Here is a 26,308-nt window from a genome sequence, read left to right on the forward strand (position 1 = left end):
TGAAATTGATTTATCTGACTTTAAGACCAGATTTAATGGCTGTTGTAGTTAACTAAATGTTTTAGCATCTCAGCTAAATAATAATTTAACAATGTTGCTGTTCACTAGTTGAAAGTCTTAATGATCCTTTTGTTATACATGCGTTGCTAGCTCCAACCTCTGTTATATAAAACAAAATAATAATGGTCTATGGCGTCATTGCGTCATTTACTTCTACATTCCGTAACTCTATAATGACAGTTTCACCAGTTTGCACAATGGGCGAATATAGTTGTACCCATCGCATCATTCGTGCAAAACATTCACTTCCCATTACTTATGAATACCTTAGTTTTGATTACAATTGTTAAATCATTATTAATAAATAAACACAGACAAAGTTTCTTAAAGTGTTCTAACCGAACGGCAGTTGATCGTAATTAGGATTTTCTCCAGTCGCAAATTCGTCTCAGCTTTGAGAAAATTGCCGTTTAGTTTCATGCGAGTAAACTCATTCTAAATTTGCATCGGGGATAAAGAATATTCATTTTGCTTTTTACAATAGCCTACTAATATTATAATAAATTTACATCACTGAGCTCCTGATAATAGTAATAAATTTACATCATTGTTTTTTTTTTCACTTTAATTAGCATTAGCCAAGTTTTATTCAAATTTTCAAATAATTATAAAATAAACTTAAACAAAAACCCACTATAACTTGGCAACAGTTTGATTTAAAGATTTTAAACGTAACGGCAGTTGGTCGTAGCTAGGCTTTTCTCCAGTCGCTAATTCACTCAGGATCTTGCCGACTACAGGCGCCAACTTGAAGCCGTGACCTTTGTAGTGATAAGAGAACATGTATTAAAACTTTAAATGGCCATCGTGGCTAGAGCCGCATTTTGGCAAACTGGAAGTTTAAAGTCACTATTTATTTATGTTGCATGTGAATAGTATTATGATATATATCACTATAAAAGTAAAAGAGTAAAAAACACAACTCATTACATTTCGAGTTGTCCCTCAAATTGCTCTTTAAAAAGAGTGGTGGTTATTCCACTCCTTTACAGGGGTGTCACTCCAGGAGAGTGAACAATCACCCCAAAAGATGCAAACTTTAATCTAAAAGAATGGAAGAACACACGAAAAAGAGTTGTCCCTCATTTGTTATGGCTCTTCAAAGAGTGCATTTTCACTCTTTTTTATTTAGAGAGATACAGATACACTTAGACCTACTAAGGAAACCGACTATCTAAATATAATTATTTAGGCCTATTTGACAAAATGCATATATATAAATACTTACCTGAGAATCCACATCCAACGATGATGTTTGGATGGTCAGGGTGTCTGTCAAGAATTATCTCTTCATTCGGTGTGGTCTAGAAAATAACATTGTATTATTGTTGAAAGTTTCGTCTGAAACGAGCATACATTTTGTATGAACATAAGTTCAAACTGATTACAAAAAGATGATTAATCGATGACTGCACAGCATTGTATTTTTCTGCACAGTCATTGGTTTTGAGATGGTGGGGCGTTCTGGTTATGTTGACCAAAATGACGTTCTGTATTATCTGTGATGTCGACTCGGGCAATCATTTATGAATTAAGTTGAGACACAAAAATGAACATTAAGTTTAAATGAGCAAATATTGTACTTTCATTATTTGATTTGTGTGCATGTGTAGGCCCCCACCTATATAGAGAAAGATAAATTACCAAATAAATAAACATTTGGCGTTTATGCATTTTTTTAGAGAACAAAAGTTCAAAATGGTATATAGTAATTTACAGCAGATATTTAAAGATATTGGACACATTCGATAACTGTCATAGACCAGTCTTCTCCCCCGGAGTGTCTCAAAATATGCACAAAATAAAAACCTGTGAAAATTTGAACTCAATTGGTCGTCGAAGTTGCGAGGTAATAATGAAAGAAGAAAAAAATCTTGTCACACGAAGTTGTGTACTTTCAGATGCTTAAATTCGAGACCTCAAAATCTAATATTTTAGTGAGAAATGACTTATTTTTTGAAAACGAAGTTACTTCAGAGGGAACCGTTTCTCAAAATATTTTATACTATACCAACATCTGTCCATTGATCGTTAAAAAGTAAGCTGTTATGGTAACGATTATTTTGAGCAATTACCAATAGTATCAAATGCCTTTAAGTCATAATATACTCACGGTGTAAATGCAGTTTTCAATGATAGCCGGTTCCGGTACCAGACCAGGTACATGCTCTTTAATGAATTCCTTCAACTTATCGATGTCTTCAGTGAACTGTTCGTTATTTCTATCTTCTGGATTAGTTAAGTCTTGTCCCTTATGGTTGCACACCTGCATGTAAATATACAATAATTACAAAATTACACAATTTTAAAGAAACACAGCCGATTTGTTTTCTTCTTCAGAAAAAATTACTGTCTAGTTGAATTTGAGAGCAAACTTGGATTTCCCTATAGGATGCAGCCTTAATTCCCGCCCAAAATGTTATTCACAGAAGCAACAAATAATCAGACATTTACAACCTGTTAAAACCCACCCGTAGCAACAATCTAAGCGCTGAACGCTCATAAAATTCGCATCAAATTAATTTGAAACAAACGTCCAGTACAATGCCATATTATTCATGTGATATGTTATTGTTTTTAAATGTATTTAGCGCCATTAGGACTTTGATTACCTTCCAAATTTACCGTGCAAGTCTCGTTAATAGTGTTCGAACATTTTGGGCCAACATTTTTTGAACCACTCCTGTCCATTGTATAAGTGCGAGAAAGGAAATAACTCACACACTTTAACGGGTCCAAATGTTCGAGTACGCGCGACATTTTCAAAATCTCTGCCTGTATTATTTGCCAAAAAAAAGTTAGTTGCTTGACTCAACCTGGCAGCCCCTCTCATGTATTCCGTTGCACTGCAAAGCTCGATGAAGGGACTCTTCTAAAAAGGGTCTAATTTGGGTATTTTCCATAGGTCATTTTGGTTGGTAAGCAGTTAGCAACAGCTTTTTCCTTTTTCTGTATTTAATTGGTAATGTTATAAATCTTCTGTTTAGACACACTCGATTTGCTAACAACTAGTCTTGGCCCAAGACTATAGTGCTCGATATTGGATAGTGTACTACTTTTCAGAACTGAGAAGTCTTCCGAACCCCCGATTATGTACTCCGCGGCAGTATAATAAAGCTAGACAGTTCTCCAAGAACAAACTCTACCTGGCAAGTAGATACACACATGGTGTTGACACAAACCAAATATGCATTGATACCTTACCATGCAATGCCTCAAATCCTATATACTATAAGTAGCTTGCCAGTATAGTCTAGATTTCAAGCTCGCCAGTAAATTAAATCATACAGTATAGAGGGCGTGCTACAGCGATTTACAACTGCGCGTAGTACACTATCCAATATCGAGCACTATAGTCTTGGGCCAAGACTAGGTAATAACAAGTTCGTCACTCATTTTGAGCTTGAGGATTTATAAAAATTAAACATAAACCAGACCTTGACAAGGCCCGGATACTCGGCACTAGGTAGTCCGTACGCCTCGTATTTCTCAGACAGGAAATAGAAACAGGGGTAGTTGGAGAACATTCCCGGCTGCTTCTCTGGCCAGTAACACACTTTAATCCTCGTTATCTGCATGCAACAAATAGCCATTTATTAGTTCAGAGTTTAAATACAAAATTACGATGAGTGTTATGTAATCAGGTTCACAAAGAGCTAAAGGTTTATCTAACTACAAACCACTCTAAGCAAACCACTATGAGCAATACAAATCATTTATTAGTCCCTGGCCAGGAGGTACTTGACCAAAACAGTTTAACTTTCTAGTTGCCTTGCCCATTCAAATACCTTGCTGCTCTCAATTTTATAGTGCCTTTTGCATTATGAACTCTTTTAATAAATTTTTAATTTTAATGCCCATAAAGTGCTTTTATAGTTTTAGCTGCTTGTATAGTTATATTTACATACTGTATGCCATGTTTTTATAATGTCCATCTGTAATGTCCTTTGTCTCTTCCGGAGATTAACTTGATAGTAATTTAGTTTACTTTTTTAAAATCCATCAGGGTGCTACTTTTTTTTCCTTTTTTTCCTCCTAATTGTATGTACATGTTTTTGTTTTCTTTACTGTTCTCATTGTCTGTACTTGAATTTTTCCCAGTGCAATTAATAAATGAAATGAATGAAATACGATACTTTACAATACAATACAATACAATTCGACACAATAAATATTACTGTAATATATTGTATTGTATAAGCAAAGTGTGACGTCACAAAACAAATCACTGTGGTAATATACTGTCAACACATCTTTTATAATAGTTTGCCCGAACATAGAGAAAGGACATGGTCCGACCATTAATTTGGTCGGACACAATCGGGCGGGCAATGGGCCGTATTCATAAAAAAAAAAAAAAAAAAATGCTTTTTCTATGCTTTTGCTTACATCTTTGTACACACATCTGTATAAAGATGTAGGCAAAAGCCTAGAAAAAGCAATTGCTATGTTTTATGAATACGGCCCAATCTCATGGTTCAACAATAACTTCGTCTTACATGGTTCCACGTACGTAGAACAAACTGTTTCGTAAACAAGCCACTACAGACTTATCAAACTATGCATAATAAGCGTGGTTTATCACCAGACATTTTTGGTGGGACACACTCAAATCTTTGCGTCACAGTTAAAACAACTCATCTTAGTACGTATACCTTCAGTGGAGGGTCAAGTCCCAATGGTCTCAGCAACTGAGGTGCCCATGAGCCCGGGGTGAGAACAACGCTCTTAGCCGTATACCGCCCTTTGTTGGTTATGATTGTCACATGTTTTCCGGGGAGGATTTGCAACACCCTTTCTTCTTCTCTAACGATACCTCCTTGCTTCACGAACATGGTCTGGTGGGGGTAGTGAGAAAACAAGCGAAGGGAAATTTTAAATGTAGAGGTTTTTTTATGGTTTCACAGTGTAGGAAAATAATTTTACATGGCGACTTTTGTTAATAACCTTTGTGTATGATAATTAATATGTATAATTCAAATCACAAAAATACAGCAATGCAAAATGCAATGTTTCGGCGAACAGAGCAGTTAAAGGTTAATACAGTTTAAGAAAATGAATAGTATGGTGGCCGATTTGATAGAGGCCTACGATTGATCTTTAAAGAATATCAGATTGTGTGAAAACGAGGGGAAGTTGCGCCAACACTCAAAAATATACCTGGATCTCAGTTGTCCGTTAATAATAGTTTGTTTCGCAGCCGTCTTGATTATTAAATCTCAGCAAGTGCAAGGCACGATTTCATAAAGCTGAAACTTGCTAAACACAGACCAACCCTGCTTAGCAAAAACTTGCTTTTCGCCACTATGTCAGCTTAAAGTTGACGTTGTTGTTTACATTAAGTCATAACTTAGGACTAATCCTTAAAGTCAGGACGAGTAACTCGTTTTAACTCGAGATAAGACTGTACAGTAGTCTTAAATCCTTGAGAAATCCACCCCTGCAGCCGTTTTCACAAAACGCTAGGATTAATCCTATCTCGAGTTAGGACGAGTAACTAGGCATCCAACGTCTTCGGATACGAAACTTAACTCGTCCTAAGTCCTAAAAATTAATCCTAAGTTAGAAAGGGTTTGGTGAAATCGACAGCTGTGAACTAATGAGACACTGGTCGCCAATCAGTCGATTCCACCATGGCAGATGGAACAATGAATGTTAATGACCACCAATGAATGTTAACAAACATGAACAACTTGATGCCAAGTTTAACAGTGGGATCCATGTCAATGGCTTGCCTGTAGAGCTTTGAGACACCGGTCAGCCCTCAGCACACCACCTGACGGGTCCACGAATGCCTTCATTTCAGGTTGGAAGGAGAAGCCAGGCCAGCGTTGGCAGACCTGCTGAACTGTAAGTAGCTCATATGGTTTGTTCATGTCCTTTAAGGCTCCTCCGCGATTGTTGTAATCCTCGTAGGGAGGTCCATTAACAGACAAAAGACCCACATTTCTGTAAAACAATAATAATAATAAGGTCATGATTTAGTATGATATCAAAATGAAAACACAGTCAGAGAGGCGCAATGGAAAATGAAAATGCAGTTCTCACCAATAAGTGGCAAATTTCAAATCGTGAGCTCATTCAGCCATGAATTCATTGACATCTTTCACTTTCACACAACACTTAGGAAACATGTCATAGAAGTATTTCTTAATCAGTTGTATTGGTAAAATGTTTTACCTTACGACGTTATGGCGAATTGTTTAGGGGGGTACTTACTTGTGTTGATGTGTTTATGTCGCGTCAAACAAAGTCATTAAATTTCACTTTGCAAATCTCCTCTGTGTAAAGTGATTTTAAAAAGAAATCCATTCCATTTGATAATTCACTTAAACTGTAAACACAAAATCAGGATGGGCGCCGAATATGGCGGCCATTTTGAATTCCCACAACGCATTCCACATTAGCCTTCAAACTTTTGGTTGTCTTGTGTCATTGTGTAGAGCAGAGTTCTTGTTTTTTGCACCAGGAGTGTCATCATTGACAGACATGGCGCACTAGTGTTCAACATTATTGCAGCAGCTTTTCACCTTCATGTTTCCCACACTCTGCAAAAACTAGGCAAAACTAAACTAGTTTTCCTATAGAAAGATGTTTTATAAGTTAAAATGAATTATTAAGAGGATAAAAGAGGTTTTAAACGATCGTTCAAGACAATGCCACCACTCTTTTGGTTGTTTCCGTTCAATATATTATGCCATTTTAATTTGTTTACAAGTGTCATAATATTCATTTTGGTTTTTACCCATATACACCGAGGTGTGTTAGCACTGTATACTCAGTACTTACCCGAGGCATATTACTCGGGTGGGATTCGAACCTATGACCTTTGCAATTATAGAGCAGTATCATACCAGCTAGACCACCGACATTTCCCGGTGGCTAGAGGCAGTTCGAATCCTATGTTTCAGCAGCGGGTACTGCAAACGTTCTATTTTCACAGAACTCGGGTAAGTAATGAGTATACAGTGTGCCATACACATCGGTGTATTTGGGTAAAAACCAAAATGCCCGATGCAAATTTAACATCTATTTAAGTGTAATAATGTTTGAAAATCTATAATTTTTGTCTGTGAATTTTCAATGGGAGACTTTGGAACGCTAGGCAACAGACTTACCAGGTAAATTTTCATTGTTTACATAGTTCTGAGCATGCGCACATTACAAAAAAACAATGGATTTACCTGGTAATTCTGCTGCCACCTGGCGTCCAAAAATCCCCCATTTCTGTGACGTCCGCACGATCCGGACGCCAGCTAGCAACGGTTGTGCATACGCGTACATTACCTGTATAGTTTGGTGCCTACTTCTTGTTCGAGTCGTGCCCAAGTCTCGAAGCATTCCGGCATCATCATGGCGTAATGCTTCTGGAGGTAAGCATGGCGAGTAATACGAGACTGCCCATGGGAACTGCCTCGGTCGTGTCCTAACTTGAACTGCAAGAAATAAATGTGGTCTTGTATTGCCAGCCTCAAAAACATTCCTGATTTTTTAAGGATTCCCTATTTTGAATCGATTTAGAAGCAAAAAATGTCTGCATTGAAAAGCACTACGACAGTGGCAATTTTGATGTACAGACAAAAAAAAAACACATTTCATCCGGGAAGGGGACCCGACATTGCACAACCCGGGAACAGAGTCTCCTGCTACAGTGACACCAGGGTCTAAAGGAACTTTGGATATAATAAATGTTACGAAATTATGTAAACTTTACTATCTGTAACCCCAAATCGCACATATTCACGTAGATATTCACAATTACAGCCGTTTCAGGCATAGTTACGTGTGATTCACAGTTTGTGCCCAAATCGCAAAAAATTATCACGTGGAAATTTAAACTTTGGGGCACAACTCATGAACGATTCCGCAAATGGCGATGTCCCTTAAAGCCACCATACTATCTTATCATCCAAACCAAACAGTGCCCCATGGTGACCATCATAAAAAAAGGCTAATTCAATGTAACGTAAAACCACTAAAAGATCTGGTCCGTGCTCTATGATGTAACAATTTCCGTGCACACAAGAAAATACAGAATGATTTGGACAAAACAATAACTTTTGATTACAAAAGACTTCTAAGAATGGATTAAGAAATAGAAACTATACCTTTTTAAGGGTGCAAGAATTTGGCGCTCTAAAATTGTTTTCTACTTTTACAACATCTTTCTACCTATATGCACTTTATAACAAACGGTTACAAACGCTTTTCAAAGACCAACTCGACCGATCCAAGACAATGTGTTCCTTTCATGTTGTCGCACATCAAAGGGCAAGGTCGCACCCCCTCCATGGTCACACCATATAGAGCATGAACCTTTCTTTCATTCATTCATACAATGATTAATTGAAAATCTATTTAAGTCGTAGCCAGCAGCATACATAGTTTAGTTACATAAACATGACAGATAAACATGATACTGAAAAATATGTACACTCTCAAAATACATTAGTCAATTGTCAAAACAACACTATAACCATGGAGGAATAAATTATAATTTATTCTTCCATGCTATAACTAGTCATGTGAGACATAATTTTGACTAACTTAGGCCTACTTAAAAATAATATGTCTCATACGACAAATTAGCGTTACGAATCGGGCGTTACGAATTCGGAGGAAAAACCCCATTTTTTGCAGTTAAAAATACAATTTTGTAAGCAGTTTGAAGGTGATTTAGATGCATATGACTCTTCTACATATATTTAACGGTTGACTTACGTTCAAGTGTTTTTATGAAGTGCTTGTTGTCGTGAGTTGTCGTGAGTTGTCGTGAGTTGTCGGTCTTTAGTGCGACCCCAGTGTTGTTTTGGCTAATTTTTAGCAAAATGTAATGATGGTATACGATCATAACATGATACAAATAAACTACAGGCCTAGGTTGAGAAACTATTACCTGTTCGATTAATAGTGTTTTGACGCCCTTCTTCGTCAGCTGGTAGCAAGTTGCTGAACCTTCTATACCAGCTCCTATCACTATACAATCGTAGTGCGTTTGCTCCATGGTCACAGTCTCGCTGGTCATGCTGCTGCCAGGCTGTGAATAACGTTTCATGCACACAGTGTGATGAGCACAGAGTAAACATCAACGATTTTATAATCTTTGGTAAACATGTCCCGCTTTTCTTCCCTGTATGCTATAGCAGACAATAGTCCCAGGAATTCGAGTAACGCTTTTGAGCGTTAAGTACGTGTGCATTCGGGTGGTTCATGTGGTATATTGGGTGCGTTCGTTTAGCTTCCCTTGGTCAGCCCCGGTGTGTGGCGGTTTTTTTTTCCAGGACGAACGTGTGATAATTATTACCCACGTTCGTCCTGGAAAAAAAACCGCCACACACCGGGGTCGACCCAGGGAAGCTAAAACGAACGCACCCATTATGTAATATAATTATAGAGGGACAAGGGTCAGAAAGTCAGTCTCCCCATGGTCACACTCACAACTGTGTGTTTATGTTACAACATTGGGAGGGCCCACCGAGAAAGGTGAAAGTATTGGCCCAAGTGAAGTGCGCATTTCAGGCGATGCGGCGTTTACACGTAAACCTATTGCCCACTAACATGGTGAGCGTGGCATCAGTCGCCGCGTGTGAGGCGCGTGCAAAGGGGTCAATAGGGCAAGGGCCATAAACCAGGCTTCAAGGTTCAAGTAGGTTCATTTTATTTTCTACGCAAGAGCTATCAGTTTAAAGAATACAATACAGTCAAGATGGAAAATAACCGCAGAGGGATCCATTTTTAGAAGCAGAACTTGATACTCCCGGCAGTAAGTTGTTCCATGGAGGGGTTCCTTCCTCCATGGTTGTTCGAAGAGAGATGTCCCGGCTTTATTATTCCATGACCCCCATGGATAACAATATTTATAAGCGTTCCTTCTACGAAATGGAGTCTGTTTATCGACATCAAACAACAACGTAAACGAATACCCAAAGGACCTGTTTACTGTTACTACGGGTTATAACCCTTAAATCAAATCAATCAACGTTTATTTCCATACAAACACATTATACACTCCAAATACTAACAATAGAATTTTACAAGACTGAAAACTGCATGGAGGCATGGCCCATTAAAGCAAACTTGTAAGCTGGGATGCCTTATACAAAACAAAGGAAGGTAATTAGATCATTTAAATTATATAACAATGCGTATAGTAACAACAATAACATCAAAACGAGACGGATAAACGAAACGCAAAAACAAAACACCCAACCAGACAAACAAACACCTCAAACTAACACCTCAAACAAAACCAAACAACACCCCAACGAACGAACGAACGAACAAAAACAAACAGACAGACAGACAGACAGACAGACAGACAGACAGACAGACAGACAGACAGACAGACAGACAGACAGACAGACAGACAGACAGACAGACAGACAGACAGACAGACAGACAGACAGACAGACAGACAGACAGACAGACAGACAGACAGACAGACAGACAGACAGACAGACAGACAGACAGACAGACAGACAGACAGACAGACAGACAGACAGACAGACAGACAAACAATACAAACAATACAAACACCACAAACACCACAAGACGGCCACGACGATAGAACTAAACCAAAATAATGACAGAATCACAATTATGTTACATAATGGGAGACAATTAGTTTTTTGAAGGAGGCTTTGAATCGACCAACCATAGAGGAAGGACAGCCAACAGAGGACTGCGAGCGAATTCAATGGGAGACTTTCAGGACGCTTGGTGGCAGCAGACTTACCAGGTAAAATCCATTGTTCTCGGTAATGTGCGCATGCTCAGAGCTACGTAAACAATGGAAATTTACCAGGTAAGTCTGCTGCCACCTAGCGCCTCAAAGTCTCCCATTGAATTGAATTATCAATTGAATTCCAGAGGCGGGGCCCATGATAGCGAAGAGTGTTCATTGTGTAAGAAGTACGTGCAAAAATTGTTACAAGAGCGTGTGTAAAGGTGTGTGTTGCTGACAGAAGGAAAGTAATTGGAGGAAGTGTGGGGCAGAAGATTTTTTGTGTATTTGAACCCTCAGAAACAGCACTGACGCTCTATACAAAAGAAGACACAAGGATAAAGACAAATTACCAAAAACGGACCAACATTTTGGTATGTTGGAGTGATGCATGTCTACTATTTTGGTAACTCCGAGAGATACTTTGTATATAATTCGGAGTTCTAATGATAGACAAAACAGCTCAAACAGTAGCGGCCAAAGCCTTTTTTTACATCACTATTTTACAAAGAAAGAGTGTCTGAAATATAGGGAAAATATTATAGTTCTCATCCTTCCTCAATGTACGTGATGCTGTCCTATGATGGTTATTCCTTAAAAAATAATACATTTTTCTAACATGATAAGCTCCAAAAAGCAGTTTGCAATGACCCTCAGAAGAGCTCAATATTTTATCAAGGAAAAGTGCCGAGTAGAAATCACATGGTAATAGACGTTCAACGTACAGATTGCAACTAATGTATTTCATAATGGTTAAGTCTCTACTCTGCCCATAGAGTGTTCAGACAGCGTAGGAAGTTAGACCCGAGTTACGTGTTGGTCGTAAAAAGTTGTTCCCCTTGCATTCAGTCTTCGGTTTTAAGAGGTCAATCAGACGCGACTATTCTAACATCTAGTTTATTGTCATGTTCGTCCTTCACTGAGTCTTAACGTAATTTTACGCTGTCTGAACATACCCATAGAAACTCCTGCCACAAAGGGACACAGAGATTCTGTCCCTCCGGAGAATTGGTCCCCCATTATGGTGAACACAGAACTATGTACAAACTATACTTCTGATAGCGCCCTCTTTTGAATCATACTCCTACAGCCCACGTTCATGAGGGGATTGAATAGGCGGCGGACGGAATTCCCTGGAAACCGGCAACCACTGAGCCAACCTAGCTGATGACCCTGTTACTTTTAGTGCAGTTTGTGTGTATTTCAATAGTTTGGAGCTCCCTGATAAGTGAAAGAGGTTTTTCAAGAGCGGTCTCCATAGTTACCCTGCTTCAATATTAGGACTCATTAGAATTTTATGTTCATCATTTTTGCACGAATGTTGGAACTCGTGAAAGAACTGTCAACAGCGCCCTCCATCACAGCTAGATTTCACATAACTGGTCCCCTGTCTTTATCAACAATGACAAAGATAGATACTTGCTTTTCAGAACCAGTGATTTAAAAAAAACTGGATACAATGATGTCATTGGATATAAACGTGCAGTGACGTAAGCTTTCCATATCTGTGATGCCGGTGTAGATGACAAACATCACCTCGGACCAAATCAAAAAACATATATGATAAGCTTACTTTCGGTCGTCTGCATGTTGTGTGCACTGTGTATGTAGGTCCCCTACATGTACTTTACATTGCATTATTGCATGTGATGTGTAGGATTTGAAAGTGTATAGAGACCACTCTCTGGCGTTATTCACGATCCTCAGCGGTTAGTGTGACGTCCGATGTGGACTCGGATAATTACGCCGTCATAAATTAATCGGTGATTTACGACAGCTCAAAACAAAAAAAATGCAACCAACTGCAACTGTGATCACCAAAGTCGTACTAATTTGCGCAGGCGCCCATGAGGTTCCTTCACGACGGGTGCTCTCTCCCCTGGGGACAGTACGCCCTCGCCGGGGGCTGATTAACACATAATGAACAGGGTGGGGAATCTGTCAATTCATATACGTGTAGACGGGGATAAAAAAATGTGACATGACATGACGATGGAAAGATAAACCGTTTGTAATTTTTACCAATCTGCCACTCATGGGCGAGCATTCTCACCTGGGACCCAATTTCACAAAATCTGTTAAGTACAAATAACTTGCTTAGCACAGAAAAGTGGTAATTATTATTAACAGATCACCCTGCGATATTACATTAAGTTTACATTGTTTCGACTCGTTCCCTCACAAAATATTTGCTTAGAAATAAAAACCAATTGTGATGGCCTATAGTCGGTGGACTCGAATAATACGCCGTCATAAAAAAATCGGTAGTTTAAAGGCAGTGGACACTATTGGTAATTACTCAAAATAATTGTTGGCATAAAACCTTTCTTAGTGACGAGTAATGGGGAGAGGTTGATGGTATAAAACATTGTGAGAAACAGCTCCCTCTGAAGTGACGTAGTTTTTGAGAAAGAAGTAATTTTCCACGAATTTGATTTCGAGACCTCAAGTTTAGAATTTGAGGTCTCGAAATCAAGCATCTGAATGCACACAACTTCGTTTTTTCTTTCATTATAGTTATCCCACTACTCATACGACCGACTGAGCTCAAATTTTCACAGGTTTGTTATTTTACGCATATGTTGAGATACACCAAATGTGAAGGCTAGTCTTTGACAATTACAAATAGTGTCCACTGCCTTTAGTGGGAATGTTTCTAAGGCTTTGCTTAATTAAATTGGGCTCTGTGTGTCTTCCTTTCGAATGAGGCAATCATAAGCTATGTGGGGGGGGGGGTGCAAGAGGACACTTTTTCTAAGTTTGATATGATGATAACAAATCCTGACAGCATTTTAACTGAATCATTTTATGATATCAACAAATTAAATTTCAATTCAATAAATTTTATGTTTATTGTTCAATTAAAAATTAGACTACAGAAGGTAAAACGACACAACCTGTAAAAGCTACAAGAGTGCACAACATTAAAAGGAGAAACCCAAAATATTGCTAAAATCACACCAAGACTATTAAACTGTCTTGTATAAAATTATTGTGTTGTGTCACACCGGTCGAAATTTGATTGGCAAACTACTGTCGTTGTTGCTGTTAGTATGTTTGTAGTTGTTTTCATTTAAGTTGCTAGTTGCTGGGTGTTTAGAATTCTCATTCAAAGCTATATGGATTTATTCCTCCTGTTTAAAATAACATCATGACCATAAAGTGTTGGGATTATGAATAATTGTGTTAATATTGTGGTAAGAATCGCCTTTCAAAATATGTCTATCACGCAACCATAATGTTGTCCACACATCTCAGTGGGATTTATCCGCCATGACACACGACGACTGTTGCCACAAGTACGTTTTAATCCACTATCAAAATTCCAAACATATCCTGCTTCATGTAGAAACGTTGTAGACTGAAACAGCCGTTGGAAAACATTTTGAAAACAAAAGTGCAAGTCTTTGTGGCGCGAAAGAAGCTGTGGTTATTTTTGTGTGTCTAGTTTTTTTTTGGTGTTTTTTTCAAAGGTAAAAATAAATTTATTTACCCAACTGCTGCGAAGTCACCGAGTCAAAATATTTTCGCGCCTTTTAATTGAATACTTGAACTGTGAGTAACGGGGTCGTACGTATTTTCATAATGAAGAACTTTTCCAAATAGGAAAAAGTTGAGAGTTTATCCCCGGGTGTTTACTTAACGGCACAAGTTTTTGTAATACATGAGAACACCAAGGTGGATAATAGTTCTGTCACGGACAGCTCTTGGAAGCGTTTGCATCAACATGTACAGTGAACAAAATTAATAATGAGACCTGTGGAGTTTTCGGTGTACGGACCCTCGAGAACGGTGGTGTGGAAAAGTTGGTACTGACGGTTACCCCGTGTGGACTCGTAGCTGAATGATCGAAACGAGAACTTAGCCTCGAGACTTGGTAAGTCTAAAGTATACACCGGGAAAAACCAATAATAGGAGTTTCAATAACTGAAAACAAACTACGCGCAACGAATCTAAACTTCAAAGAATAAAACGATGCATTTAGGGTGCGATTTAGGTACATGCTTATTTTTTATATCAACACATTTCACGCCTTAAGGCCATGTCACACAGGGCAATTTTTTACAGCTTTGAGGCAACCAACTGCACTCATGCGTACAAAAGAAAATATTGTGAAAAGTGAAATATGAATGACATTTCTTATAACGATTATTAAGACTGGTTGCCTGTGTATTGTGTCACGGCCTTCACTGTACTTTTCTTTCAATTCATAATCGATTTGAACCAAATCGTTATTTTATGTAACAATATCCACATTATTACAAGAGGTATAACACACACCTGAAAAGTTGACACAAATCAGACAGTGCTATCTCCGTAAAATAGCAGATTTAAAGACACTAGACACCTTTGGTAATTGTCAAAGACCAGTCTTCTCACTTGGTGTATATCCATATATGCATAAAATAACAAACCTGTGAAAATTTATCTCAATTGGTCGTCGAAGTTGCGAGAGAATAATAGAAGAAAAAACACCCTTGACGCACAAGTTGTGTGCTTTCAGATGCTTTCGAATTAAATTCAAATATTTTAGTCAGAAATTACCTATAAGAGATGTTAAATTTACATCTGGGATAAAGAATAGTAAGGGTCGTGGGTTCGAATCCCACCCGAGTAACATGACTGTGATATTTTTTCACAGGACTCGGGAAAGTACTGAGATATACAGTCTGTGTTATAACACACATCGGAGAAATTACTTCTTTCTCAAAAACTACATTACTTTAGAGTGGGCCGTTTCTCACAATGTTTTATACTATATCACCAGCTCTCCATTGCTCGTAATCAAGTAAGTTTTTATGCTCACAATTATTTTGAGTATTTGCAAATAGTGTCCAGACTGTGCCTTCAATGCTTTTCTGCCATTGAGCTGTGGTGTACAAATCGTACATGCATGAAGTCCAGGCTATCTGGCTCTTTTGTAAACATTGTGATGTCATTATGTTACCACGGTCTATTAAAAAGATGGCCATGGTGGAATTTTTTGTTTTGCTTCAAATTCTATTTTCGAGAGATGAGTATAAGACGATAAGCTTTGATCTTGCTTTGATGCTGGAAAACAGTGAAATTTGTGATTTTTCTTCACCTTTTTTACCCGTGCTCCAAAGACCGATTGAGTTTCCATAGATTTATTATAAATCGTGAAGGGTACGGTCCAATATAGTGTGGATAATGGTTTTTGACAAATTATAACCATATTATTTCAATATTACCATTTGTCCAGAAGGGCAAGTCATTAGTTGAAACTATTTTTTCAGCTCTCAATAATTTCTAATCCCATACTTAAAGGCAGTGAACACTATTGGTAACTGCCAAAGACTAGCCTTCACAGTTGGTGTATCTTAACATAAGCATAAAATAACAAACCTGTGAAAATTTGAGCTCAATCGGTCATCGAACTTGCGAGATAATAATGAAAGAAAAAAACACCCTTGTCACAGGAAGTTGTGTGCGTTTAAATGGTGGATTTCGAAACCTCAAGTTCTAAATCTGAGGTCTCGAAATCAAATTCGTGGAAAATTACGTCTTTCTCTAAAACTATGGCACTTCAGAGGGAGCCGTTTCTCACAATGTTTTATACCATCAACCTCTCCCCATTACTTGTCACCAAGTAAGGTTTTATGCCAATAATTATTTTGAGTAATTACCAATAGTGTCCACTGCCTTTAACATGAGTGTAAAGGTATCTAAAACTCTTTGAAATTTGTTTTTATGTCATCGGGGTAATAATCAAAATTGTGAAACATCTTACTTTGAGATGAGTAAATTTTAACTGTGCAGACAACATGAAGTTAATGTGTATTTAGTTTGCAAGCATTATAATGGTAAACATGTGTCCATTTTGGTTTGAAGTTATAGTTGCCTTCCAAAGAATACATAATCCCGTTCTATGTAAATGTGTATAGCATTTGATTTTCTGCATAACAGTGTATGGCGGCATTACTGCAACGTTAATATTGACTTACTGTGAATTAATACACAAAGTATTGACTTAAGACGACGTAATCAGTCATAGGCCCTTTTCGAAATCATGGGTTTTTGGCTTGGGCTTTGGGCTCAGGCTCGCTCAGTTTTTTTGGAAGGCGTGCGCTTTCCATATCGGCGCGCTACAATGAGGAGGACGGATCTCAAGCCGGAGCCCGAAGTCTATTAAGCCGCAGTTTCGAAAATGGTCATACAGTTTGATAGAATTAAACTGACCGTATTTCTGACCACATGCAGCGACTTCAACGGCGAATTTCATAGCAAAAAAAAACAACCCAAAACAAACCCAAAACAGTTCGTTGTACTTTTTATAGTTTAACAAAAATTATTTTCGCAAAATTTGGTTCACCACACGCCCCCACACATGCGGATCCCAATACGCAGCGGGTTCATTTCGAGATTTGCTTTTTTGTTTATTTGTCTTTTATGCGAAAAGGGGATTTATTTGTGTCTGATGACAGATAAATAATTCAACAGGGATCCCTCTCTAAATATTTTTCCATTGATGAATAAAACAAATTTAAAAAAGGACAGAAATTTACTTCTGATGGAGGAAGTTGGTATTTTCTAGAGGAAGTAAGTCTCCTGACGATGACTAGAGCAAGTTAGTCGGAACGTTGAGACCACTTCAGAACTGACTCCGGGCGGCAGGTATCAGTTCATTACGATCCTATAAGCTAAAGTAGTAGTCCCAGCCTATTTCTATACCATCCGCCCTGGTAATAGTTAAAAAGCAGGACAGTTCTTTTCAGAACTGAGAAGTCTCCCGAACCTCCGATTATCTACTCCGCAGCAGTAGAATAACAAGACAGTTCTCTAAAGAACAAACGCTACCTGGCAAGAGATACACACATGGTGTTACCGCAAACCAAATATACGAAGTTTATTATATTCCATTGGTTAAAACAAAATACTGTTTTACAACTGACTTTTGAAAGATTGAGTATACCAGTATAACAACTTTACCAATTCAATTCAACAGGACTATACTTCGCCCAAAATAGTTCAAGGGATTACAAATAACATTGCCCCTACCCGCTGTATATACACAACTAACTGGATACATAAAGCACACGCCCAGCTGGTGTGGAAACAGTTGTCACACTTTGGCATTTAGGTATAATGATCTCGTATCAATACCAGTGATATTTGATTACCAGCGGCCACATTCTTTCGTGGAGGCAAGAAAGAAGACTGCAAGCTCTCCATCTATAGAAAACATCTCCCCGTTCTCAAGGGAATTTTACTACTACTTTTTAGAGGATAAAGAATTTGTTTTGTAAGAGAAATTAACGTGGAGTTGATTCTTGGAGGCATCAACACAATTTGAAGGTACGTGAGTAACTTTATCAAACTTGTCTTCGTCATGCTGGTGTCAAGAAATATCTTCGGACATAATTTGTTTTGATCGAGAACAATTTCTCTTGGCTAAGAGGAGACATTTTTATCTGGCCTGGGTTTGTTTGGTAATGACAGCAACCGAGCTGTAAAAGTTGTTCTTTTCGTAAAGAAATTAAGTTTTTTTGAAGTCATGTTTGAAGGAGTAAAAGATTGATCTGACGTGTATTGTATAGGCTATTGGGTGAAAACTGTTTGAAAAGTGAAAAGGAATGTCTTATTGTAAACGTTACTTTAAAGGCAGTGGACACTATTGGTTATTACTCAAAATAATTATTAGCATAAAACCTTTCTTGGTGACGAGTTATGGGGAGAGGTTGATAGTATAAAAGATTGTGAAAAACGGATCCCTCTGAAATTCTATAAGAAAGAAGTAATTTTCCACGAATTTGATTTCGAGACGTCAGAATTAAATTTTAAGGTCTCGAAATTAAGCATCTGAAAGCACACAACTTCGTGTGACAAGGGTGTTTTTTTCTTCTTTCATTATTATCTCGCAACTTCGACAACCAATTGAGCTCAAATTTTCACAGGTTTGTTATTTTATGCATATGTTAAGATACCAAGTGAGAAGACTGGTCTTTCACAATTACCAATAGTGTCAAGTGTCTTTACCTTTTAACATTACTTGATGCCTAGTTTATGCAAAGTTACTTTGAAAAGATGGGAAGCAACAAGAGTAATGTCTGAAGATTATACCACTTCTTTTTGTCTGTTTCGTATTACAAGGTTGAACACGAAATACTTGTTGCAAAATGAAAACTCAAAAGCTGGGTTCTTAGAACTTAAAACTTTGTGATTTGTCGCCTCTGGTCTTATTCGCTTCAGTAGACAAAAACACTTCCGATTAATAGGAACAGTATTGGTTTTAATGTGGAGAAATTTAAAACAAGATAGTCTCCCTAACGAACAAAGATAATTCCCACAAAGATATTATGTAAATTTATTTCGTTTTCCATAACGATTTCCCAATCTCGTATGAGCTCTCGTAAACATATTCAAGAATTTGTTTTACTACAATTATAAAACCATTATAACCATCAGATAATTGACTTGTGTTTGAAATAATGTTAAATACAAAATATGTTCAATAATTTAAAACATGACAGGCAAGTATATTATCTAATATTCAGTCTTTAATGCAGTAAAAGTTAAAGGTCTTAAATTAACTTTGCTTGTAGACGTTCATCAGCATCTTTATATAGTTGATTTAAAATCATAATAAAAACTGTCTCAAGTCAACAGCAGCAGTAGGTAACTTGAGACATCTTCCCAGACGTTTTAGGCACAAACCCTCATAGTCAAGTAATAGTTCAACGCCGTAGGGCGTATGTAGCCATCACATTACATCAGGGCTTAATGACCATAACGATGTGTACCACAGCTAGGCGTGAGATCAAATTAATTGTTAACCTTTGGGATTATATACTCACTAAATCTGAGTTGACTTTTTTTATGTGGCCGTGCTGTTCGTGATGGTGGTACTGATTTCAATTTTATTAACATTGGGACGAGAATTCCATATCAGCGGGTCGTCTTGAGTTAGCACGCGGGGCTCTCTGCGGCGTTACGGCGCCGACGGTGTGATGGTGTACGCTCGGTGAACTTTCGGCGCCCACACGGTTTTCTGTTTTTACAAGTGTATACTTTAGGATTGTCCGCACTGATTCGAAATGCTGCGCTTTCAATATTTAGTTGTTATTGGTTTTAAACGCCTGCTCATAAAATGACCCCAAAATATTTGTTTTAAAAGAAAATTATCATTTAGCCTAAAGACAGTGGACACTATTGGTAATTACTCAAAATAATTGTTATAAAACCTTACTTGATTACGTCGGAGTAATGGGGAGAGGTTGATAGATAGTATTATACAAAACATTGTGAGAAACGGCTCCCTCTGAAGTAATGTAGTTTTCGAGAAAGAAGTAGTTTTCCACGAATTTGTTTTCGAGACCTAGGATTTAGAATTTGAGGTCTCGAAATAAAGCATCTGAAAGCAAACAACTTGGTGTGACAAGGGTGTCTTTTTCTTTCATTATTATCTCGCAACTTCGACGACCGATTGAGCTCAAATCTTCACAGGTTTGGTATCTTATGCATATGTTGAGATACACCGACTGTGAAGACTAGTCTTTGACAATTACCAATAGTGTCCACTGTCTTTAAGACACTGGACACGTTTGGTAATTACTCAAAATAACTGTTAGCATAAAGACTAACTTGGTAACGAGCAATGGAGAGCTGTTGATAGTATACAGCATTGTGATAAACAGCTCCCTCTGAAATAACGTAATTTTTGAGAGAAAGAGATAATTATTTATAACTCAAATACTAAAAGACTTCAGGTCTGAAGCCTTTTTAGGCCCACACCTTGAAGTGGCCTTCAGGCCTTGTGTGTCTGGCGACTTGCATAAAAAAAATCTAAAGCACACAAATTTGTGTTTGCAAAATGGCGTTTGCAACTTCGATGACAAATTGAGTGTACACATTTTCACAGATTTGTTATTTGATGCATAAGTTGGGATACACCAAGTGAGAATACTGGTCTTTGACAATTACCAAAGCGTGTCTCGAAGTGCCTTTAAGAAATCCAGACGGTTGGATACAAAATATACAGCAACACATTCATTTATATAAATCTCCTTTTAGTGACTAATGAATGTAGACATGTAGTCTTGATTCGTTGTGTTTATAACAACTTTACTAATTGTATGGACAACGACAGCACACCAGAAAAGTCATATCTTAGTGGCCGGCCAGTCCCTCATGAAATACAATCATAACTCATGAGCACCACAATAATTTGGTCGTATTTAGTTTTTCTTCTCTCAATGTTATTGCTAAATATTATTTCATCTGACAACCCACACCATCTGTGAATGCAGCAATGATTCAGTTCCCTCCACACATTGTAACAATCGGAATATTATTGCAAGAAAATAATGAAAGGAAAAAAAAAACATCCTAGTCGCACACATTTTTGTGATTTTAGATACCTAAATCAGACGTTGTATCTTGGAGCAAACTATTTTTTTTCTCGCCATCCATAGATGAGGCACTTGCAAAAAAATATCATGAGTAAATGGTCTCAACGTTTTGCCGAGGGGTGGCGCCCAAGGCCGTTCATTTCCCACTATTGGGTCATCAATGATCATAAATCGAATTTAAATAGGTACAATCTTCTTTGCCATGGGGGCTACCCTCTGAGGGTTACTTTCGACAGTGATAAAGGTCAAAAACTGTGATCCAGTTGGGGTTTACGTTCACAAACTCCCAGTAGGATTGTATTGACACTGCCGCTACGGGGGCATTCTTGTTTTGAGTTTTGTTCCGGGCTTGAGCTCAAAAGAAAACTCTCGCGAAATGCAGTACACTGCAATAGCAAACACTCTAAAAAGGACCACCGCGGGGAATATATTCCTTTCAAAATGGAGCTTAATTTTTTCTCCACTTTCACGAGTTCATAAACTCTCTAGTATTATATCCGAAGCACATGTCAGATTAAGGAGTTGGAAATGAATTCCCTTTTTTTTTTGGTCTTGGTGTGTCGTTTCGGGGGGACGTCAGTATAACGAGGTTTAGCCCAAACTTGTCAGTTCACATTTGTGAGTTTTATTCAGTTGCTGTCTGCATATATTACTACACGATTGTGTGTTTCTGTATACTTCAAACTGACAGCTGGAAAGGGGTGAAGTTTAAAATGTTTTTTTTTGTTGGCATTGTAGAATATACCCTTCAGCAGTGAACACCAAACATTCAAAGCGAGTGAATACCCAAAAATATGAGGCTTATTTTATTTTGTCGACAATTGAGGTCAATTATTCAAATCTTTTAAGTAAACATTTGACAGTTTGGGAGACAATCAAGCTTGCCATTCAAGTTAAGGACTGGCATTGCTAATCCCTCTTGGTTCTGAATTGAACTAGTTTGCTTTGGTCAGGTATCACAATAGGGCCATGTAATGTGCAACGGTCTACACAACACAATTCAAGCATAAATTCATAATATAAAACAACTTGGATATGAAACTTCACCGAAGTCCTAAAGTGTCCGAATAAAATCAACTGAAAAGTGAATTTACCTTTGATGAACAATTTTAACTAGATAGAAGACATAGAACACCTTAAAGGCACTGGTCACCTTTTGGTATTTGTCAAAGACCAGTATTCTCTCTAGGTGTACATCACAGCATACGTATAAAAACAGCAAACATGTGAAAATGTGGACACATTGGTCGTCGAAGTCGCAAGAGAATAATGAAAGTAAAAAAACCTTGTTGCTTTCAGATGTTTTCAGATGCCGAAATAATGCTTTAGCCAAAGTCTTTGATTATTTGAGTAAGAAATTACCCCTTTAGAGGGAGCCGTTTCTCACAATGTGTTGTACTATCAACAGCTCTCCATTAAAATACTCATTACCGAGTTATAAGTATTTATGCTACAATCGTTTTTTAGTAAATATCAGTAATGGCCAGTGCACAGGATACCAGTGACTTAGCAAGGACCCTTGCTCTACATTTGTATACTACCCTTGGTCTGTGAGTGAGACCCACTTCTTTCGGTATGAGGTACCAGTCATATCAATCTATAAACGTATACGTGACTAAACAACCAACTCAACGACAATAACTTGCGTATGAATCAGACATTTTAACCCTGTCATATCAAATCTTGCTCAAGTGAGCGATAAATAAATGTAACTCAAACATCTAGTGAATATTGTAAAGAAAACAAATAGTACATGTTCAAGTTATTTGACAAAGGTATCCAGTGATGTAGTGTTCCAATAAAGTTGTTAGACCTGTGTGCTTTGGGACTAGTGACCGTTTGACACATTGTCTTTACAATGGACGATATGTTGCAGCCTGGAGAATTCAGGTTTTTTTTCTTTTTTTTTCTACGCCTCAAGTTTGTTCTCCTTGAGGCCGGGAAATAACAAATCTATGCCCTGATTCTGCTGGGGAAGTCAGGGATCGAGGCACATCAATCTAGGCGGAGGGGGGAAGTGGAGGGCGTTGAACAAAATGTTCATTTTAGTCAGTAGTTTTTTGTTTGATATTAGTTTTTATAGATTATAAAGTTAAACTATTTGTGACCCGCTCTGACGAAATGAGGATTGTCTAGTGAATTTCACTTTTGCATTTTTCATAATAATCCAATTAAGCAAGTCTTAATATTTTAAATGAACTAAAAATCAAGACCATACGACCTTCCTGTCTGAAATAATGTGGAATTTTCGACGACCTTGACGCTTAATGTTATGACGCGTTTTGGAAAAACACAAACTTCAGAAAAATTAATTTGAAAAAACGCGACGTCTCACACACACTCATTAAAATAATAATTTTTATTTGTTTACGATAATGAAAACATCAATTTTTAACCCCCCGTGGTCAGGCAAACAAAATTACCAAAATGAACAAACAACTCAACGAGAAGTAAGATTATGATGAGTAGACAATTTCAACAATAAGTTTGACAATGTTTACCTGAAATTTTAGAGCCATTTGCGTTGATATTTCCAACTTGAAATGCGAGTTTTGTTTGCGTCAAGTCAAAACATAGTAAAGACAGCTGTCACTCAGCGCACAGCATCAACCCCCACGGGTATACTCGGCTTGAAGACCAGGGAACATTCGCAATTTCCCCGTGCATGTTTCTCATGATTTTAGCGAAATTTCTCACCCAGCATGAAGTTTAACTGAAAGATTATTCCTTTAACATTCAGAATTATTTGGGTTTGGAACAATTCAACCTTGAAAAACCACGAAACAATGATGGAAATTAGACACTGTTTTCCCAACGTTCGATAAACATTCCACTGTCCACACGTCGTACGTGTAGCAAAGTTTGTGCATGGTACCCGCGCAGTGTCCGTGTGTACATTGCGTATTACCAGCGCTGCAACTGCATGGTACCCGCGCAGTGTCCGTGTGAACATTGTCGTATTACCAGCGCTGCAACGAGCTATGGCAACAAGACCGGGTCGGGTGACGGACTCTCACGCTGAATGGATAAACATACGCCTCGGTCTGTGAGCCATACTAATCTCGCGACGCGGATTTATGAATGAGAGATGTCATCGCTGATAAAACAGGGGTTGCCTTTGGTGACCTTTGAACCCCTTTCAGTGTTGACACGTGTTTTTGGTGGCTATATTTAGACAGCTCGAATCTTTGGCTTTCCAATGGTACTCTTGGTGGCGCTATGCAAGTTGTGTGAAAGGTTTTGCGACAGCGCCAAATTTGGTGTTTTCAATGAATGTTCGCTGTCTGTCCCGTGGGATTTGGAACATTTTTGGATAATTACGTCAAGAACATGGCTCAGAAATCGTCTGTTTTTACATCTTTAGTAATCTTTTGACGAAAAGGTAAGACCATAGTAAGTTTCATCAAGATTTAGGCAACCCAAAAGTGTAGAAATAAAAAAATTAAAAAATTCAATAATTTTCAATAATTTTTTTGTTATGATTATGTTCGGTGTCAAATTACACGAAATGAAATTTTACTAGACATTCCTCATTTCGTCAGAGCGGGTCACATTTATTAGTAGCAGAGATATTTCATGTGGAAAACTTCTTCTTATTTGACATGAAAGGGATCACTCATAAATTAATTGTATTCTCCCATCGCAATCTCTTAAATAGTAAAATGTGTTCATTCGTTGGTTTTCGTTGAAAATTTATTGTTGTTTTGAACGTATACATAATATTTTTATCGCACCTTTCGGGCATTTTCATAAGCCATTTAAGCATTTCCTCTCTGCAAAAAACATCGGAATGTACGTTCTCTTTTATCCCAGTTCTAAAAACCCTAACCCTTTTCTATCTCCCTTGATACCACAGACAGAGAAAGTTGAAGTGAGCCGTCCATCATCTGTGTAACGCATACTGACCAATGGGAGAGCAGAGTTGTGTCTATCACGCGCAGACGCTGCCCACGTAGAACTCTCCCCGTCACACCCGCCCACCCAACCGACCAAATCTTGCTCTCTATACCTCACCAGTGACACCGAGCAGCTGCCCAGGCCCGGAACACTCAGGATAGACTTTCCAAGTGCCTTAAAACCTTGCAGTCGGATTTCCTTCTCCAACCCTGGAAATATTTTCTTGTTAAAACTCTTCGTGAAAACGGGGCTGAGATGATTCCCCTAGTTTTGTGCTTCTGTCTGGCGTGGAGCAATCTTCTTCTGCCGGTGGCGAGAGCGTCTTGCCGGGACGGGGGGCAGTTTGGAGGGGCACTTTGTTGTCAAGGCAAGGATATAAACTGTGTGACGGAAGGTTACAGGGTGAACTCCGCTTACTACCATGATACTTGTTTTTGCGACGGGGCGTGTGCGGATAGCAGCGACTGCTGTTCCGATTACAAATCTGCATGCCCAGGTAAGAATATCAATCCCTTAATTATACTTCATTACCTCATAAATTATACTTTACCTACAAAATATGGCTTCGCTGGCGAACCTTAAGCCTGTGGAAGGGTTTAATGTACTTGGTCGATCATATTGCAATATAAGGTAATGATCACTGCAATACCTCACTGTCGTAGTTTTGATTATAGATCACTTACTTGTCACTTCTTATGAAGTCATCTTAAAGACAGTGGACACAATTGGTAATTGTCAAAAACTAGTCTTCACAGTTGGTGTATCTCAACATGTGCATAAAATAACAAACCTGTGAAAATTTGAGCTCAATCGGTCGTCGAACTTGCGAGATGATAATGAAAGAAAAAAAACACCCTTGTCACGAGAAGTTGTGTGCTTTCTAATGCTTGATTTCGAGACCTCAAATTCTAAACTTGAGGTCTCGAAATCAAATTCGTGGAAAATTACTTCTTTCTCGAAAACTACGTCACTTCAAAGGGAGCTGTTTCTCACAATGTTTTATCTAATCTATCTCTCCCCATTACTTGTAATCAAGAAAGATTTTATGATGATAAATAATTTGAGTAATTACCAATAGTGTCCACTTCCTTTAAACTGTGTGCATCATCGCATCTGATGTGCTAGATTTCGCAGAAGCATCATCACATTTATATTTTCATATAACCTGTGATGCGCCCTCATAGTTAACATCGGCATTACAACGTTGTGTCAGGAAGATTTCCATCAATGGACACCACAGCAACTACCACACCACGCA

General features: G+C 38.1%; 2 protein-coding genes across 4 annotated transcripts in view; one reads left to right on the plus strand and one right to left on the minus strand.

The window, feature by feature from the left end:
• LOC139938796 (peroxisomal sarcosine oxidase-like) lies at positions 1-24,561 on the minus strand. 2 transcript variants are annotated; one of them, XM_071934428.1, is made up of 9 exons: positions 23,655-24,561; positions 8,957-9,097; positions 7,348-7,496; positions 5,796-6,009; positions 4,716-4,898; positions 3,498-3,632; positions 2,174-2,326; positions 1,289-1,364; positions 1-821 (listed from the first exon to the last, which is right to left on the minus strand). In XM_071934428.1, the coding sequence occupies exons 1-9, from the start codon at positions 23,670-23,672 to the stop codon at positions 694-696; spliced, it is 1,197 nt and encodes a 398-aa protein (XP_071790529.1). In that variant the 5' UTR covers positions 23,673-24,561; the 3' UTR covers positions 1-693. The 2 variants fall into 2 exon arrangements, with proteins under 2 accessions (XP_071790529.1, XP_071790531.1); XM_071934430.1 differs by lacking the exon at positions 23,655-24,561 and adding an exon at positions 12,357-12,366.
• Positions 14,527-26,308, plus strand: part of LOC139938798 (somatomedin-B and thrombospondin type-1 domain-containing protein-like) — a 20,893-nt gene continuing 9,111 nt past the window's right edge. Inside the window, exons 1-2 of one of the 2 annotated variants that reach the window (XM_071934434.1) lie at positions 14,527-14,660; positions 25,010-25,546. In XM_071934434.1, coding sequence (XP_071790535.1) covers positions 25,306-25,546 — 241 coding nt within the window. In that variant the 5' untranslated portion in view covers positions 14,527-14,660; positions 25,010-25,305. Of the gene's footprint in view, positions 14,661-17,964; positions 18,101-25,009; positions 25,547-26,308 lie in introns of those variants that run through there. The other variant, XM_071934433.1, reaches the window with a different exon arrangement.

The sequence above is a fragment of the Asterias amurensis genome, chromosome 6 (genome assembly GCF_032118995.1).
Source record: "Asterias amurensis chromosome 6, ASM3211899v1".
Lineage (NCBI taxonomy): Eukaryota > Metazoa > Echinodermata > Asteroidea > Forcipulatida > Asteriidae > Asterias > Asterias amurensis.

What these genes read in the sequence shown, in the direction of transcription:
- LOC139938796 (XM_071934428.1), bottom strand. An exon ending in AAACACTATTAATCGAACAG is followed by an intron (nt 7,497 to 8,956) that starts GTAATAGTTTCT and finishes TATTTCTTGCAG; the next exon opens with TTCAAGTTAGGACACGACCG. An exon ending in GGTGTCTCAAAGCTCTACAG is followed by an intron (nt 4,899 to 5,795) that starts GCAAGCCATTGA and finishes TACCCCCACCAG; the next exon opens with ACCATGTTCGTGAAGCAAGG.